Genomic DNA, 16,474 nt, shown 5'->3' with positions numbered 1-16,474 from the left:
ACATCTGATTGTAAACTGCATTTTACCTTCTGCACATTTTTACCTCATATTTCTACGAAGAAAAATGTGTGCCTCACTCTACACAATCCACCAGAAAATTCGTGACATTTTTCATTCTTCTGTAGACTTCTTTGCCTTGTGTAAATCTGACTCACAGATAGCAAAATTCTCCGAGTACCTTCGCTCGCAGACTTACCATTGTGCGCGGAGCTTTGTTTATACCAACTTTATATCAGTACTTTTTTCCTGACCCTAAAATTAGGGATGATGAAGTTGAGAGTTTCTGTAACAGGTGTGCATAATGAATGCGGGTGCAACTTTCGAAAAACTCATTCTATCTGGCCCATGAAAAGCAGTGAAAAGAGAAACCCGTGACAAAAATTTGAACAACTTGACCCTGTTCTTTTTTTCCTTTATATTAAATGCTCCATCTGTCCTATATCCCTTGTATTCTAGAAATTTCAAGAAAAATATAGCGGTAAAATTCATGGAGATATTGGGTTTGATCGATTGATAACGATTCGCGCGTGAGAAGAGTTTCTTGACAGAGAAAAGCTAGAAAGAAGAATCGAAGAGATTGAAATAAATGTGACTACTTACTCGGCTTGCTACGATGCGTCTTCCGTGGCACAGCCGCTGGCAGCGCCAGAGCTATTAGGACGATAATCCACAGCCACCTCATAATTTCCGATTACGACCTGCAACATACCAAGCAACACCTTATTCAAGTGCAAAGATCGTTAATAGCTTTGAAGTTTGAAAGAAGCTTGTATCTTTTCTCGCAGACTAATGGTAGTTTCATGAAAATTTGTCAAACTTAACATTTAATATTATAATAATATTAATTCAATATTATTTCATGGAAATTTATAAACGGACTCGAGTGAAGCATTCGATACACTTCGATTTTTGTCATCGTGTAATTTCTACATCGATACCTTGTATCTGTTTGCGCGCTTTAATAGTAATGACTAATAGCATGTAAATTAATTGCTCAGAAACTTACAAAAATTACATCGCTATATATTTATTCACAATGCATGAATTAAATAGTAGACCGTTTAATTAAATTACACGTAATCTCTTCCGTCTTTGACGAAGCAAATTTATTCACGAAATTGAACAGATCGTTCAAAGAAATTCATTTGACAAATTATAAAACTACATTGTACTTCTTTCCAATTTATATTTCTAAATAGTACTTCGAATTTTCTCGGAGCTTTCGCTTCAAGTCAGTTGTATCACCGCGAGTAAGCTTATATTTTCGCAGGCGGCGAGGTGTTCATTAAAGAAAGCCTCTTACCGGGCTTCTTATCTCCGCCCTTTTCGCGACGAAACGGCACGGGCCTCGCTCGTATGCGCTTCAAATAGCCGAGCGTACGTGCGCGAAAACGGAATGACGTGCAGAATGAAGAGCAAGGCAGTCGGCCAGAAAAGAGCAGAAAATGAAAATAAGTGATCCAAAGACGACGCGACGTCAGGATAGAGAAAAGGGATTTACACGCGAGATTCTTTTACCTGTTTTCCTGTGTGAGATCTTCTTTCAATGATCCCGTATATTTTACGTAAATAACCGTAAATAAGCTGGAACAAAGCACATTTCATTTCGACTCTCTACAACAAAGTTACGTGACCGAAAAGTTAAACTGTATCTATCTACTTTCTGTATTTAAAGAAGTTCTACGATTGTCTTCTTTTTAAAAGAAACCTGCTGTATAATATATCATCTCGTATAAAATTGAAGATCTCAGGAAAAAGATACGATAAATACATTTTTATCGAGTTACGAATCTTCAACGGAGCAGTTCGACGTCCACGATTCTCAGAATACCAGAGAAAAAGATGGAAGATGAGTTTTATGATTGCAAATTTTATCTTCTTCTTGTTGCAATAAAGGATACGACTTTATTACTCGCCCCAAACAACGACGAAAATTTTCAAATGCTAACGTGACAATAAAAGAGAAAAAGAGAAGATTCTATCAACATCGGGAAATAAAATTTCACTTGCTACTCGTGTTGAAATCGACATTGATCGCGGTGAATCGGCCGTGTAGCCGAGCTTTTCACGGGCGAACGCGCTTCTCATTAATCACGATTCTCCGCATCAGCGGGAAATTTCATTATTTCTCCGGAGGCGAACGCGTCCAATGCTGTGACAGCGTCGATGTCTGCCACACTGTATCAAACGCACAAACGAAGACAGATTGTGTTGCCACTCGTCAAAACCGCCCAGAGCGCGAACACCGGCCAAAATCGAGGATTAACGCTGGCCTTTTTTTTGTTTTGCGTGAGCGAACAGCTCGACTACCTACCCGGAAAATCAGTCATCAGGTTATGAGCATCGAGCTGTGTCGACGGGACGCTCGTGGTCAGTAGCGTTGAACGAGTTGTTAACTGAATTTGGTTAATGGATTAAAAACGTAATGCGGAAGCTCTCTTAAAATTTACTAATCTAGTACAAGTCTTTATTACCATAAAACACTTTCCTTTTTTGTTGAAAAATTTTGTTCGTAATTTTGTACTTCGAACATATACGATGTCTATAAAAAGTACATCGTCGTATTTATCATAATATTTACATACTAGATAATTAAGTCCGGATATATTCATAGCATTTAATAATACTTCCACGTAACTACCAACAATTCGATACGATAAAAAATGAAATGTATAATTTGGTAAAAAATGCTTCTCATTTATATCGTATTCATTTAAAAAATTGCTGATTCCTAATTTATCCGAGATCTCAACAAATGAAACGTTTTAAGTTTCAGAAATTCTTGATCGTCAAAGAGATCACTCTTTCCACTAAACCAAATCCTCTCAGTTATCATACCCATATCTCCATTATTCCCGCATCCCTGAAACCAGCCACTGGTATCAAACTCTTTATCCGTGCTTTACATTCACCTGTCCCAATACACCAATATAACGATATCTCGAACATTATACGCCCGTTTATTCAGCAAACTGGCGTAGAAATCGTGCATACCGATGGAACGAAAAAAAAGAGGTTGAAATTCTGCCAAATACCAAGCGCTTAAGGTATCGTTACATATTCGGGGCAACTATCGATGTAGGGAATCGAGTCGATACCTGAGCAAATGGTTCATGAGTCCGTATCGTGTCTCGATTTCAGGCCCGAGTGATCAGAAAGCCGATAGAAAAAGGCGAAAAAGGGCGAGGAGTAAGAGCCGCGTATCAGCTCTATATCTTAAACCACTTTGCATTTGCTCTATACGGGGTACCATCGTCTTTCCGAATGGCTGAAAAGGGTGAATTCCGCCGGAGAAAATGAAAACGGAAGGTATAAAAGCGTCTGCACACGGTCCATAGGACCGGGGCGCTGGAGAACGAAAAATATCTTTGACGTTCGATCTTGAGAACCTTGCGCCTGACTTTGTTGCAGATACTCCACTATCTTAGGTGCGCGCACGTGAGACACTGGTGATTTAGTAAAGGAGATGTTAATGTGGTGGTTTATGACGTAGACGTGAGAGCAGGATGAAGTTAAATTCAGTAAAACAGAATTTAAAATTAAGTTCTAAATTATATCATAGACATATCATAGGCGTGAGAGAAAAATATAGTTAGATTCGAATTAGAATACCGAATGATCTTTCGAGAGGAAAAATTTCACAATAAAAGAAATCGTGGCGCAACGTTCCGACGATCAACGTCATTAGCACGTGTTAAAATCTAGAAGGAGTGTTAAAGTTTCAAAAATTTAACGATCTATTTCCTTATTTACTTTTCGCAACGTGTGAAAAGTGATTATTATTTCAAAACAAGTTGGAGTTCAAACGACTACTTTCGAAGGTTTCGGTAAGTAAGAAGCAGAAGTTTTAGAGTTGGGAACTCTATCTGTCTTCCTATGCGAAATTGGAAGATTAGAGGACTCGTGGTTGTATAGTTTTGAATTAGAGAGAGTTACCGAGTTCAAGATTGCAAGGTTCGGAGTTTTAGGGTTTTGGTTTATAGAGTTTCGAGTTGTGAATTCGGAAGTATAGAATAGAAGATGTAAATTCATCGTAGATGAAAGACGTTAATTTCAGAAAATACTTTTTTCTTATCATGTTTTATCTGTTTTTTAAACGGAACTTTTTCCGTTTTATTTATATTTATTCTTGATATCGACACATTTGTAGTATCGAATTAACTATAATTGTTAGTGCTTGAAAAAACAAGTTATTGTTATTCGTATCATTATTACAAGCGCCTACATTCAACATTTTGAAAATGAATTATTTAATAAGCAAAATTTTCAAGAACATTAATTGATGAAAATTAAACAGTCGAATAAAATATATGACAATTGTAAAGTACGTTGGCTTGATATTATTCATAAACAATCATCGTGTGTTTTACATTAAACTAATCATACATAACGATGTAATTGATAATGGAGATTAATATAGTTGATAATGAAATTAATATGTAAATGATAATAATAGAGGGAGCAAAGTGAACAAGATTTATTGGACGCTATACGAATATGTGATGTATCTGTTTCATTTTATCGGAGAAACTAGATATCATATCGAATTTCAGTAGTAAAGCTAGGATACGCTCAGCCATGTTTGACCACAACTAATGTTAACTACTAAAACTTTTATAACGTATCGTCGTGTTTAAGTTTGGATTGGATAACAAATAAATTTTTATGTAAGAAATTAACGAAAGTAAGTATATATAACAATTGTACATTTTCGTTAACATTGTTTGGAAAATTTCAAATATGTTGGAAAATAATTTTTGGAATAATCTTTATTTAATCAGTTGGTAATACATTGTTATTCAAGCTATTGCTTAACGATCTTTTTAAAATCTTTATCGATAATTATATTTAGCTGAATGTTTAAGATATATTTTAACGATTAAGTAAACTCCTAATTATAAAGTATATTATAAACTTAATTATTGCTTTTACTTTATTAAACAAATATTTTACAAATACTTTATTACAAATTTAAATGTTTCAAGATGAAAATTTGCACAATATTTATTTGTTTATTTATCATTCGATACATGAAACATGTGACACGTATAGATTGCAACCAAACCGTTTAGCGTGACGAGTTATTGATCATTAAAATATTTGCGAAACACCGTGTTGACATGCTTCAATAATGCAACAACGCATAAACCAATCATATACGTTAATAGTGAAACGTCCAGGTTGTAGAAGTTGTAAACGTCGATCAACAAGTACTTATTTTCACTAATTAATGAGCTTCAAATCTCTAGATTCAAACTTTCGATCGAAGCAAACATTTGTAACTAAGCAATCATGCTCTGATTATATGTACCTACGTTATGTATGTTGTGTCAATCATTATTTAAATTAAACTTAGTCAAAAATAAGTAAAATTAAATCATTCCATAATTAAATAACAAATAATTAAAATATAGTTTCGAAATATTCAAGCGTGTTTACCTCCGTGTTATTCGTGTTAAGAAAAATCAACCTAATTTAGCTGGTAACGAGAAAGACTTTCAATTTTGACAGTTACAGCGGAATGGTTAAACGACACGAGTCGGTAGCAACATATACACGATAGGGTACGTTGCTGGTCGTTATCAGCAGAATTGCAGCATCATTTGCAAAATTAAATGCAAACATTCACGAACTCTACACAGAAATTTTGAGCGAGCGATATTTCGCTCGTTTTTGTTCGGCAAGCTGCAGATGGATTCTGTGTGCGATATGAGTACTTGAATTTATTACTACTTAAGCAAATTGTAAAATTATACATTTCTTCTAGCTAGAAACACAGAAATATCTCGTAAACAACTTTTATACCGATACAATACTATAAATGGTATTATAACTGAACAAATAAAGCTAAATAGGGATCTAGTTTTTTCTGCAATTAACAAAACAAAGCTCTAATTTATTACGAAAAGAAATTCTACGAATACAAATGGATAATTTCAACGTTCGAAACTGGTAAATAGATTGGGCATGAGAATAAATCTATCCTAATCTGAGGAATTTCAATCACCTTCCTATCTCGAATCATTTCTCATAAAACTTCACAGAACTTCAGAATTTCAACGAATTTATATATTCCCAACGTGTATAAATTACCAGTGATCCACGATACGTTTTCATTAAGTGGAGAGAAATGCCCTTTACCTCGATATCGAACTAAAGCGAAAAAAAAGGTTGAACTGAAACGAAGTTACTGTAATTGTCGGGTTTCTGTAATCGAGTATAGCAATGAAACTTTTTGACCCAGTTTTAACGTTCTATCCAAGGTCTTAAATTTAACAGCACATTCGAAGAGTTAGAAAGAGCCATCAAACCAAGGTAATGACATTCTGAACGAACAGAGGCACTAGCTTACCCTTTAACTATACATATTATAGAACCTCTGTACTAAAATTTAAATTTAAATAATATCAAAGCAATTTTACCCTTAAACAATCGCAATCTTTAACAGCTGTTTTAAGGTCTATTACGTATTTTAAATTTTGTACACATTATCTGAAACATTAATTTTAACAACGAATCCACCAGTTTAATCCTTATGTGCATGTAGTTAAACCGCGATTATCAATCAATCACTTAACAAGTAACAGTCAGAACAGTAAGTTTCTAACAGCCAAGTCAGTCCGTTGTTTAATCAATCAGGATCGGCATTACTAAGAAACAATCAGACTTCGACGTTGAACCACTAAATCCATGTTTCTCGTAATAAATTGGTTTCAGCTGCAAACAATTTCTAGATTGGCTGATTACTTCAGATTAGGGCGAAACTATGCCCATTCACCGCCAATTTCTTTAAATGTAAAAGGGAATCTCATATTCATTGGTAACTCACTGTAACGAGGTAATCGAAACAGTCCGTTCATCTCGTATCGCCCTTTTAACAGAGAACATTGAGAAGATGTAGGAAAAAAGGAGAAATACTCCGTCTAGAGAGGAAGACGAGTTGAAGGAGTAGAAGGAAGATCCCTGAGGAAATCCGGCTTCGTCAAAGAAACCCGGTAACATCTATTAAGACCTTTGTCGCATGACTCGCATTTTTATAACCGAATCGACGTGGTTGAAACCCGATTTCATCCCCCGTTGGCTTTTGTCAGACAAAGGGATTGAGATTGCTCGACGATGCACATTATAACAATATTCGTGTACCGTAGAGATTCTAAGGAAAGATACGAATTCTAAGGAATGATCTTTGTCATTGAGGAACTTTATAAAATGGTCAATTTTACAAATGCTTAAAATCGCTCTATCAATTCTTCTTTCTTTCAACCAATCGTAAAATTACAAGTATTCGTCAATATACCTGCATATTTTCGAAAGCTGCTTAATCGTGAAAGAGCTTAATCTTTGTCCATCCTTATAACTCTGAGTACGTTTTCAACTTAACGTATAAAAGGAAAAAATTGCTACCCAATTCTCAAGAACGTTGAAGCGAAAGAGAAGAAAGATGTCTGAGAGAAGCCCGAATGAAACCGGCCATAAGACTCGAAGTTAACGAGGAATAACGAAAGAGACCAAGACGCAGGTTTCCCCTCGGGTGTACCCGGAAATCGGGGCATCGGAACTTTTTCCAATGTCGCGTACCGCTAAAATATCGGTCAAATAACATTTCTCCCTCACCCCCGTTACCTTTCAACAAACGACCATTAATTCGCGCGGAGAGGCTGCTTTCAACTCGTTCGAGGAGAGAACCTCCTATTTCCCGATACTGACCCTTCTTCTCTCCACCCCCTCGTTTAAAAACCCTCTTCTCGCTACCGCGGCTTCAAAATCCGCCTGATCCAACTGTCTGTTTCCTCTCTCTCTCTCTCTCTCTCTCTTCCCACCCAAGCGACGAATTCATGTCGCTGCAGACGATCGAACGAATACCATGCGACCGCTATGAATTTGTAGAGGGGCGAAGACGAAGGGATGATAGCGAGACCGGGGGTTAAACTCAACGACCGCTTTACATCATCGCTTTACATTACCGCTTCAGGCCAGTCCGAATGGATATGGAAACCCAGCTGTTTGATTTCTTTTGATTTACTCCGAAACTAGAAGGTAAAGTAGTCTTTCGTGTTTTCGTGGGTTCGGTACGAAGGCGATGAGCGTTGTATATTGGTATATAGATGACTTTTTTGGAACCTTCCCTCGGATGTATTTTGCCAAATAAACCTGTTTTCTAGAGAGCTTGTTCTTTTTATTAGTATAGTAGTTTTGAGGGGTAAAATGTTGTAGAATATAGCAAAATCGTGAAATCGGTAGCTTGTTGCCCGTTGGAAATTATATATTATTGCCTGTTAAAAGTACCGATATACTATTTGGATTAACATTTCGAAACTCACATGCTATTATAGTACAAGTCCATAGACTAGCCAGTTATAGAACTAAAATATAAGAAGTATTGTACAGCCATCTTGAAAAAGTGTTCGAAAAAATTTGCCACTACGGATTAATACTATCACATAAAATTCACTTTCTACCATTATATTATAATCTTTTAAAATCTTACTAAATCTTCTAAAAACTTATTGATCGAACTTTCTATGTAAAAATCAAGGATATTCTCAGGCATTAAGCAGATCAGAGGTGTACTCGGACTAATTTTATACATCCTCTTTACGGCTGATATTACGAGCAGTTAATAGATTCTTGAAGATTGATTGTATAAAAAGAAGTTTAAAGTAAACGCCACTAAATATAAACACATAACGTTCACCTTAACGAAGAGTGAAGCGTCAAAAGACTAATCAAAAGACAAATAATACCAAGGTTTTGCGAACGAAGACAGTCAAATATTTGGGGCTACATTTAGGCTCTAAATCGACGTGGAAGGAGCACATTATCGGAAAAGTTCGGCGATATATAAAATACCGATTACAAAGGAGACAAATGGCATGGATGATTGGCAAAAGATCGAAGCTTAGTACGGAAAATAAATTACAGCTCTATAAAAGTATAATAAAGCCAATCTGGGCGTACGATATACTACTATGAGGAATGATGGCGAAGAGCCATATGACCAAACTTGTGGCCCAACTCAATTATGTCACGTTCAATCGTTAGTGCTCCATGGTTTGTTAGGAACGAATAAATAAGGAATAAGGATAGTGTCGTCACGGTAAAGGAGAAAATAATCAAGGCACTCGGCAATTATTAAAAAGGCATAAGAACGCACGTTAATCCATTAGCCAATAATACATTCGATCGATATATCCCACGTAGGCTTAAAAGAATACATCTTACAGTCCTAATAAACAAGTAAACATCTGCAAATAATCCACATACATTGATCTTAATGAGAATGGCGTTATCTCTCAGAGACATCGTCGTCGTGGTATTTTGCCACATTTAGAACAATTTGGCTAATGTCTACTGACAAATTGCAAGGTATACAAGAGATACATAAAAGAGGACAAAAATTTAAATTAACTGGCGGCACTTAAGGTGAATTAGAAATTTTTCTGTTTCATTTTATATAGTACAGGCGCACACAACTGGCTGTTTCTATTTTTAATCCTTACATTATATTTCTTTTTCCTTTCTTTTTACTGCCATAAATCCTTTTTTTACGTCGTTGCATTCTTCTTCTTATTTCTGGAACTTTTTCTCCACGTCTCCTTACACCTTTTTATTGTCGAAATTCTCTTGTCGGTGATCTTGCGTAGCTTTTCATTGGCGAAATCCCTTTTCCGTGCCCAGCATTATTTTTTACTGCCCGTCTCCCCTTCTCGCTGGGATCCCCTGTTGCTAGAATCTCTGTCTGGTATCCTGCGGCGGAATTGCTTGACCGAATGTGAAAACTTTTTGAGTTAGAACCTGGTCATATCGCAGATGTTTGTATTAGCTTTCATAAATTTTGTATAAATATCTTAACTTCCAGAACAATATCCTTTTCAAAATGAAACTTCCAACTTGCCTTCCATTCCAGTATTCCATTAAAGTTTGAACTATACAATTATTTAAATCACGGACAGGTTTGTACTATTAATAATCGCGCAAACTTAAATTTCAAGATCACTATTGCTTATAATGAATGAAAATGTAACTCAAAGCAAATTTCATTAGCCCTACCGCAACTTTCTTTTCTGTAATTTCAAACTTTTCAAACGAAGAAATTATCAATTCGATATAAAAGGTCAGACATTACTTAAAATTATGAAACTCTTTTCATGAAAGAGAAGCATGACTGGACTAAGAACATATTGGAAAACATAGCAAATAAAATTACAAATAATTTTGAATTTCAATAGTAACTGAAATTTTAAACATTGTATTTTACATAAACGATATTTACCGGCCATTACCGACGAATTTTCATAAATGTTAGACGAAATTAGAAATTTCCCATAAACAAGCAGTTAAATATAACTTCATTTTATTCGCGTGGTATAAAAGATTAAGTATAATTACTATGGAAGATATATCATTCCACGATCATTTCGCTTCGTCAACTTCTTCTTCAGCAAGACACTTCATGGAATTATTGTATAGAAGAAACACGAACGTACCGCGACTTTTGCTCACAGTTCCTCGACTTTCTGGGATAGACGAAAACGCAGTCAAGTTTCTTCTCCAGAGATTTATGTGTTGTCCCGAACTACGATACGAGCGTGCTCATTCTTGTCCGGTCTTTCAACTACTGTTACGTGGAATGAATTATGACGCGATACTTCAGACACGAGCGTGATCGTTCGATATCGTTTGAATTCAATTTTATGCCTCGATGTAACTTTAGTACTAATAGCAATGTATACGTGAAAAGAAAAATGAGCGATAAAGGAAGCTTAATACAACGAAAAAGCGAAAGAGATTTGGATATATAAATATATTTATAAACCTTTTACGATTAAAATAGAAAAACGGTATTGGAGAAATTCAAAGGACAAATGGCTCGTAAACTGCAACCCTTTCCTTCTTTAATCCACAGAAACCGAGTCATAAATTCGACTTTACTTTACTGGTCGTTGCACTTTGAATCACGCCATAAATGTTTATAAGAGAGCTTAAATTTTCCAACGAGCAGACTTTATGTAATTCTTACGTAAAATTAGCGTAAATTCGAAACTAAAGCGATGTTTTACGATCAGTGTAGTTTTATAGCAATTCGCTGACGCGAACTGTAATCGACCGGGTGCTTTTTTGTTCGCAAAAATGGCGATCAGTCGTGAACGGTGATATTTTCTGACAGCGAGGTGTGTTCTTTCGAAACAGCAACTGTGTCGAATGATTTATCGCCGGAGTGAAACACGTCAAAGAAAATCCGTGGAGATTTAGTATTTCGATTTAATGTGATCGAATGCTTTTATCGAAGTTGTTTTTGGTGTATCTTTCGAAATGATCGAAGTTTCCCGATGAATATTTCACTTAACAGAGGATTGGATAAGGAATCGATTTTATATAGGTATGGAGAAGATTCCAATGCTGTGAAGAATGAATTAAGCAAGCGATACAGGGTACTCAGCTTTTCTCTGCAATACGTAAAAATAAAAAAACATGTCATATAAATATAGACGTACAAATGCTTTTATAGAAAATACAAGAAAATACAAAATGGCAATAAACTGATTTTTCTCTGAATTATGAGAAAAATACGAGATGACTGTGGACTGCCAATTTCATTATGCAACGTGAAACCGAGTATCAGGATGACAGATTCGCCTGATGTAATATTTTATTATATAAGTTAATGGTCGGTCTTAATTCACAACATTGTTATAGCGCTCGTAGGATTTTCTGGGCCCTACATTTTTATTCCTGTGAATGTAGAGGAATAGCAAAGGATATCTATCGACGTTCGATGGAATAACCATCCACCGTGAGCATAGTCGAGCAAATATTCCTAGAAATGATCCCTTGTTATGCAAACACGCATGGAGAATAATCCGGTGGAATAAGCCCTGCCGGATTGTTAGACGCGACAATAATGGTGTCTGAATAATAGAAAAAATAGAGATGTCGAGAATATGATTTGAAGGAACGTAAAATAATCCCGCACATTTGTACGCTCTCGATCTTGCCCACTTTCGTCACGTTTCAGTCGTTGAGCTGTAATTAAAAGCAAAAAGAGCAAAAATCCAATCTGCGCGATAACTAACGTTGCCCGCGAAATTTTGTAATAAAAAGTGAGAAATATATCTCAAATAAATATATTAAACTGCAATAAAATCGCAGTAAATTATTTGAAACAATGCATCCCCGCGTGTTAAAGGCCTTTGATCAGAGTCCAAATAAGCAAAAACAACAGAATATATCGTTATCTATGATACGACCCCCGGAAACAACGTATAACGGATTTATGTGGCCCATACTGCTGGTCGCAATGATAACGCTGTCAAAATTCATCGTTTTCTCGCAACGCGAGATAACGCGTCGTGTCTAGCTTTCAGGAAACCGTGGATGGGATTCGACTGTCACGAAACGCGCAATTACCCGGCTTCTATACAGAGTAAACAGCGTGTAACTTTCAAATAGAACATAGCAGTTAGACCGATGTTATATTCCTGTGAAAATGTTGCATTCGCTACAGCGATTTCGCGTAGTTGTTTCGCTATTAAAATTAGATCCGAGAACGACGCATATTACTCTTGGCGGAAGAGACATATGTTGTTATTCTGTGTGTTTCTTATAATTTTTCAACTCTGTATACCTTGAATTATTTCATTTTTACATTTCTAACGCTATATAAAGAATTACAGATGCTTAGAGCGTTCTCCTGCTCTAGCGGAGAAACTTAAACATAAACAAGAGTGGTTTTTATTATGAGTCTTTTAATTGCCAAAGTCCAAGATATTTCAAAGTCAAGTTTCACCAAGCTCTACCTTCAACCCTGTCACTAAAAAAGCGTGTTTTGGGTCAGCAAAGAATTCCCAAGAAATTTGTAGAAAACTCCGTTGACCATGCGAAAAATTCACCGGTGAAACAAGCATCCGAGAGTTCCAGTCAAACGCATTTCAGCGCAAACGAAGGAGACGAACACATTTATCCCTTCGAGACTCGGGGGATCGTTTCAGATTCGCGGCGTGCGAGCAATTCGTGGTGTCGGCATCGCACACGCGCTCGCGTGTTCCTTCCGTTTCCATGTATATATGCATGCGCTGGGACGCGGCGAGCGAGGATTTTATAAGGGATTTTATTCATTCCGAGCGAATTCCTCGCGGTAAAGGGTGGCCTGCAAGCCGACACCGAGCTGTTTCATTCACATTTTAACACGAACCGCTAAAAGTATTCCCTTTAGCGAACCTCTCGTTCTCGTTTTCTCTCCTCCTTTGTCTCTGTGAGGAAGACGAGATGGACTAATCGTAACGTGTTAGCCTTTTTCGGAGAGTTTCGTTTTACCCTTCGTGAATTGTTGTTATCGGACAAAACGGTTTTTAATATTTTAACAAAACTTCAAGCAGAACGTTGAAACAAGAAATCACGCATATTAATCGTTTCATATCGTCCACGAACTTAAGAAACGTCTTAATGACAGAAAAATAAAATTATGTAAAAGACTCGGAGAAAGAAGCAGAATAAATTGCGCAGTATACAATATGAACCTACTCTGGAAATAACGAAATACCAAAAGAAAAACAGGCAATTTTGCAAAGTTTGCCAATTATACTGTCATTTGTTTCTCCAATTGGCAGTCGTTTCGTTCATTGCATCGACTGTTGAAACAGGGGAAACGTTCAGGACGCTACAATATACGGAAGAACACTGCAGGCGAATCTGTTTTTCATATTGAGACAGTCACGTTCCTCTGCGAAGGTATTATTACAACCGACATGCCACTGTCTGCAGCACAGCCTCGTCGCTCCTCTCCTGCAATTTGCTATTCAACCTGGAACCCCCTGTTTGCCGAATAGTTTGTCGAATACGTGTACGTCCGCGCCTGGAGTCTGATTGGCTGTATGCGCAATTGCATCAGAGCCTGGCGCTCTTCGCCGAAGACGCATCACAAACTAGTTTCCCACACGTAAACCGCCGTTTCGCGATTTCCTTTTGACCGAGATGAGGAGAGGATTACTCCATGAGAGAGGTATTAACGTAAAAGCGAGTGGTATTGCGAGTGGCAATTGTGGCTCATGACGATTTGCATTGCAAGATCGTTAACGCCATTCCTAGTCCAGAGACGTATTAATTTAAGGATTATATAGATATGTTTAATTTAATTGCTTAGGGAAAAATGGCTGAGCCGTCGATTGTATAAGTGACACGATACTGTGATACTCGATGTATTATTAAGTAATTTGTTGTCGATGTGATATCGAGTACACAATATGATCGATATATCGATATCGTTATATTATCCGGCTTTGCTTTACAATAAACAAATTTTCCAATTTTTTTGTACTAATTGTACATTTTTGTACTAAATGTACATTTTTTGACTAATATAATTTATTGGAATGGATTACTACTGTAAGTTCACGCTACTGTTGTGACTTTTAAAACGCTGCACCTTAGGTGATTGAAATAACCCCACCTTATCCCCTCAAATCATCCTTACCCACGAAACAAATCTGTTTAAGATCGCCATTAAAGACTTCCACGCGTAAACACCAACCCATCACAAAATAAACGAATCTCTGTCTCGGTCCTTGGAGATTTCTACGCCTTGCTTCTCCCTTTAACGGTACTGCACACGGCGGAACTACAAAAGCGACAGGCAAAACTCGTTAAGTCAACGCAACGGTTTCAACCATCGGTTTCACCGTGTAACGACGGTAAACTCGCGACTGTATTAGCCGAAACGACGTCGATAAACATTTGTAGATAGAGTTATATTTCAACGACAACGAGTGAACCAGAAGGGGTAGAACGAGTAGGACAACGTCTTTACCCAGTTCCTAGGCGGCAGTATCGATTGTGCAACTTGGCTGGGAACTACTTTAAAAGTTTCCACCGCGGTACTCTTTCGTTCCTGGAGACTCTCAAAGCTCGACTCTTCGTACCTGTACTCTCGGACTGGTCCCTTTTACGCGATTACACCCCCGTTCGTCGCGATTCTCACCAACTCGAACCACCACCAACACCGAATCAGAGCTGTGGAGATCGCAATTCGCTTTGGATTCTTTTCGATTTCTTAATGGAGACTCGAGACCATTTCGATATAGAGGAGAGTCGTGCAGTACCGACCGCCCTAAAGTTTGTTGTTATATCTTTGCTAGAGTGGGTAAAAATAAAAATGTTAAGGATGAGTTTATAATATACTTATGGAATTTGATAGAAGGAAGGAAATTAATTGTGTGAAATTCAATAATAAGAATTAACAATTTCCAAGAGTAAAAACGTTATAATTGACTAAAAAAGAAAAATAGTCGTCCAGTATTGGCCAATTACTTAATCAGTAGATTTTTTATCTAAATTATTAATAACGTTGAAAAAGGACACTTTAGACGTTAGAGTACATATTTCTATTCAAATTTTATTTTTACATAAATCACACGTAAAATAATTAATATTTCCTTGGTCTATGCATTCGAGGTTTGTCCAGTCTTCATATTCGTCGTTCTTGGGACATTAAAAGCCGTAGCCTATCTCTCGGTAATTTTATTCTCAAATAGTAATTTTATAGCGACATTCGTGTTCTTTTTTCTGCATTGGAATTTCTTCCGCGACATTTTTCTGCGGCAAAGGTAGAAATAAGATTAAATGGACATTCGTTAACTTTAGTTACCAACGGATTGAGCTTACAAATAAAAAAAACTTGGTCTATAGTAGTCGACAGCTAATTGACTGATACTAGGCGGTAAACACGTAGAAACGTTTTGGATTACAGTGTATATAATTTACAAAGAAAGTTACAAAACTGGAGCTTGTAATTATACAGCTACTTAATAGACTAGATATGGAAAAATATCGTTTGCTTACTTGACAAACAAATTATCAGCTCTAGAAAATAACTTTTAACACTTGGAATACCAACGTATACGTTTAACGTGTTGAAACAGCGAAAACAATATATCTTCGAAATAGACTACGCGTGAATTGTTATATTTATTTGATTATTTTTATAAAAGTGCCAATATCTGGTGAAAAAAGCCGAAACTAATCTTGGTTGGTACTGGACAACTCTCCCTTATGTATAATATGTATACGTAATTTTTATAGAGATAAATTGAAAATTTAAAGAACTGGAAAGAATAAAAAACATTTCTGTACAGCGTATGGTAAATAAATAAAATGTTTAACAAATAAATAAATATTTTTATGTACATAGTATCGATAAATATCGAACATCAGAAAATGTCAAAAAGTATTACATTCCCGTTCCCTCCTGCCATTCTTTGTGTTATTTCATCGCGTTATTTTATACACAAACTAGTTTTAAGATAAATATTTTTGTTTGTTTATTTTATTTATTTATTTATTTACGAGATAAACCGTTTGACATAACAGATTAACGTAGAAGACAAAAGGAAATAAAGAAAAAAAATAGAAAAGAGAACAAGACGCATATATACAACAAAAAAAAAAGAATGAGAATAGACATGTAAGAAGTAATGAGACA

The 16,474-nt window shown here is 36.3% G+C and overlaps 1 protein-coding gene across 4 annotated transcripts in view; it reads right to left on the bottom strand.

Annotated features, from left to right (window-relative positions):
• The window catches only part of LOC126916879 (cysteine-rich secretory protein 2-like), a 94,663-nt gene that overhangs the window by 30,179 nt on the left and 48,010 nt on the right, over nucleotides 1-16,474 (bottom strand). For all 4 annotated transcript variants that reach the window (XM_050723135.1, XM_050723137.1, XM_050723138.1 and 1 more), the window contains one exon: nucleotides 601-698. In XM_050723135.1, coding sequence (XP_050579092.1) covers nucleotides 601-682 — 82 coding nt within the window. In that variant the 5' untranslated portion in view covers nucleotides 683-698. The remainder of the gene's footprint in view (nucleotides 1-600; nucleotides 699-16,474) is intronic.

The sequence above is a fragment of the Bombus affinis genome, chromosome 5 (genome assembly GCF_024516045.1).
Source record: "Bombus affinis isolate iyBomAffi1 chromosome 5, iyBomAffi1.2, whole genome shotgun sequence".
Classification (NCBI taxonomy): domain Eukaryota; kingdom Metazoa; phylum Arthropoda; class Insecta; order Hymenoptera; family Apidae; genus Bombus; species Bombus affinis.
The sequence above is the reverse complement of the archived record's forward strand: the minus strand, read 5'-3'. Positions and strand labels throughout refer to the sequence as shown.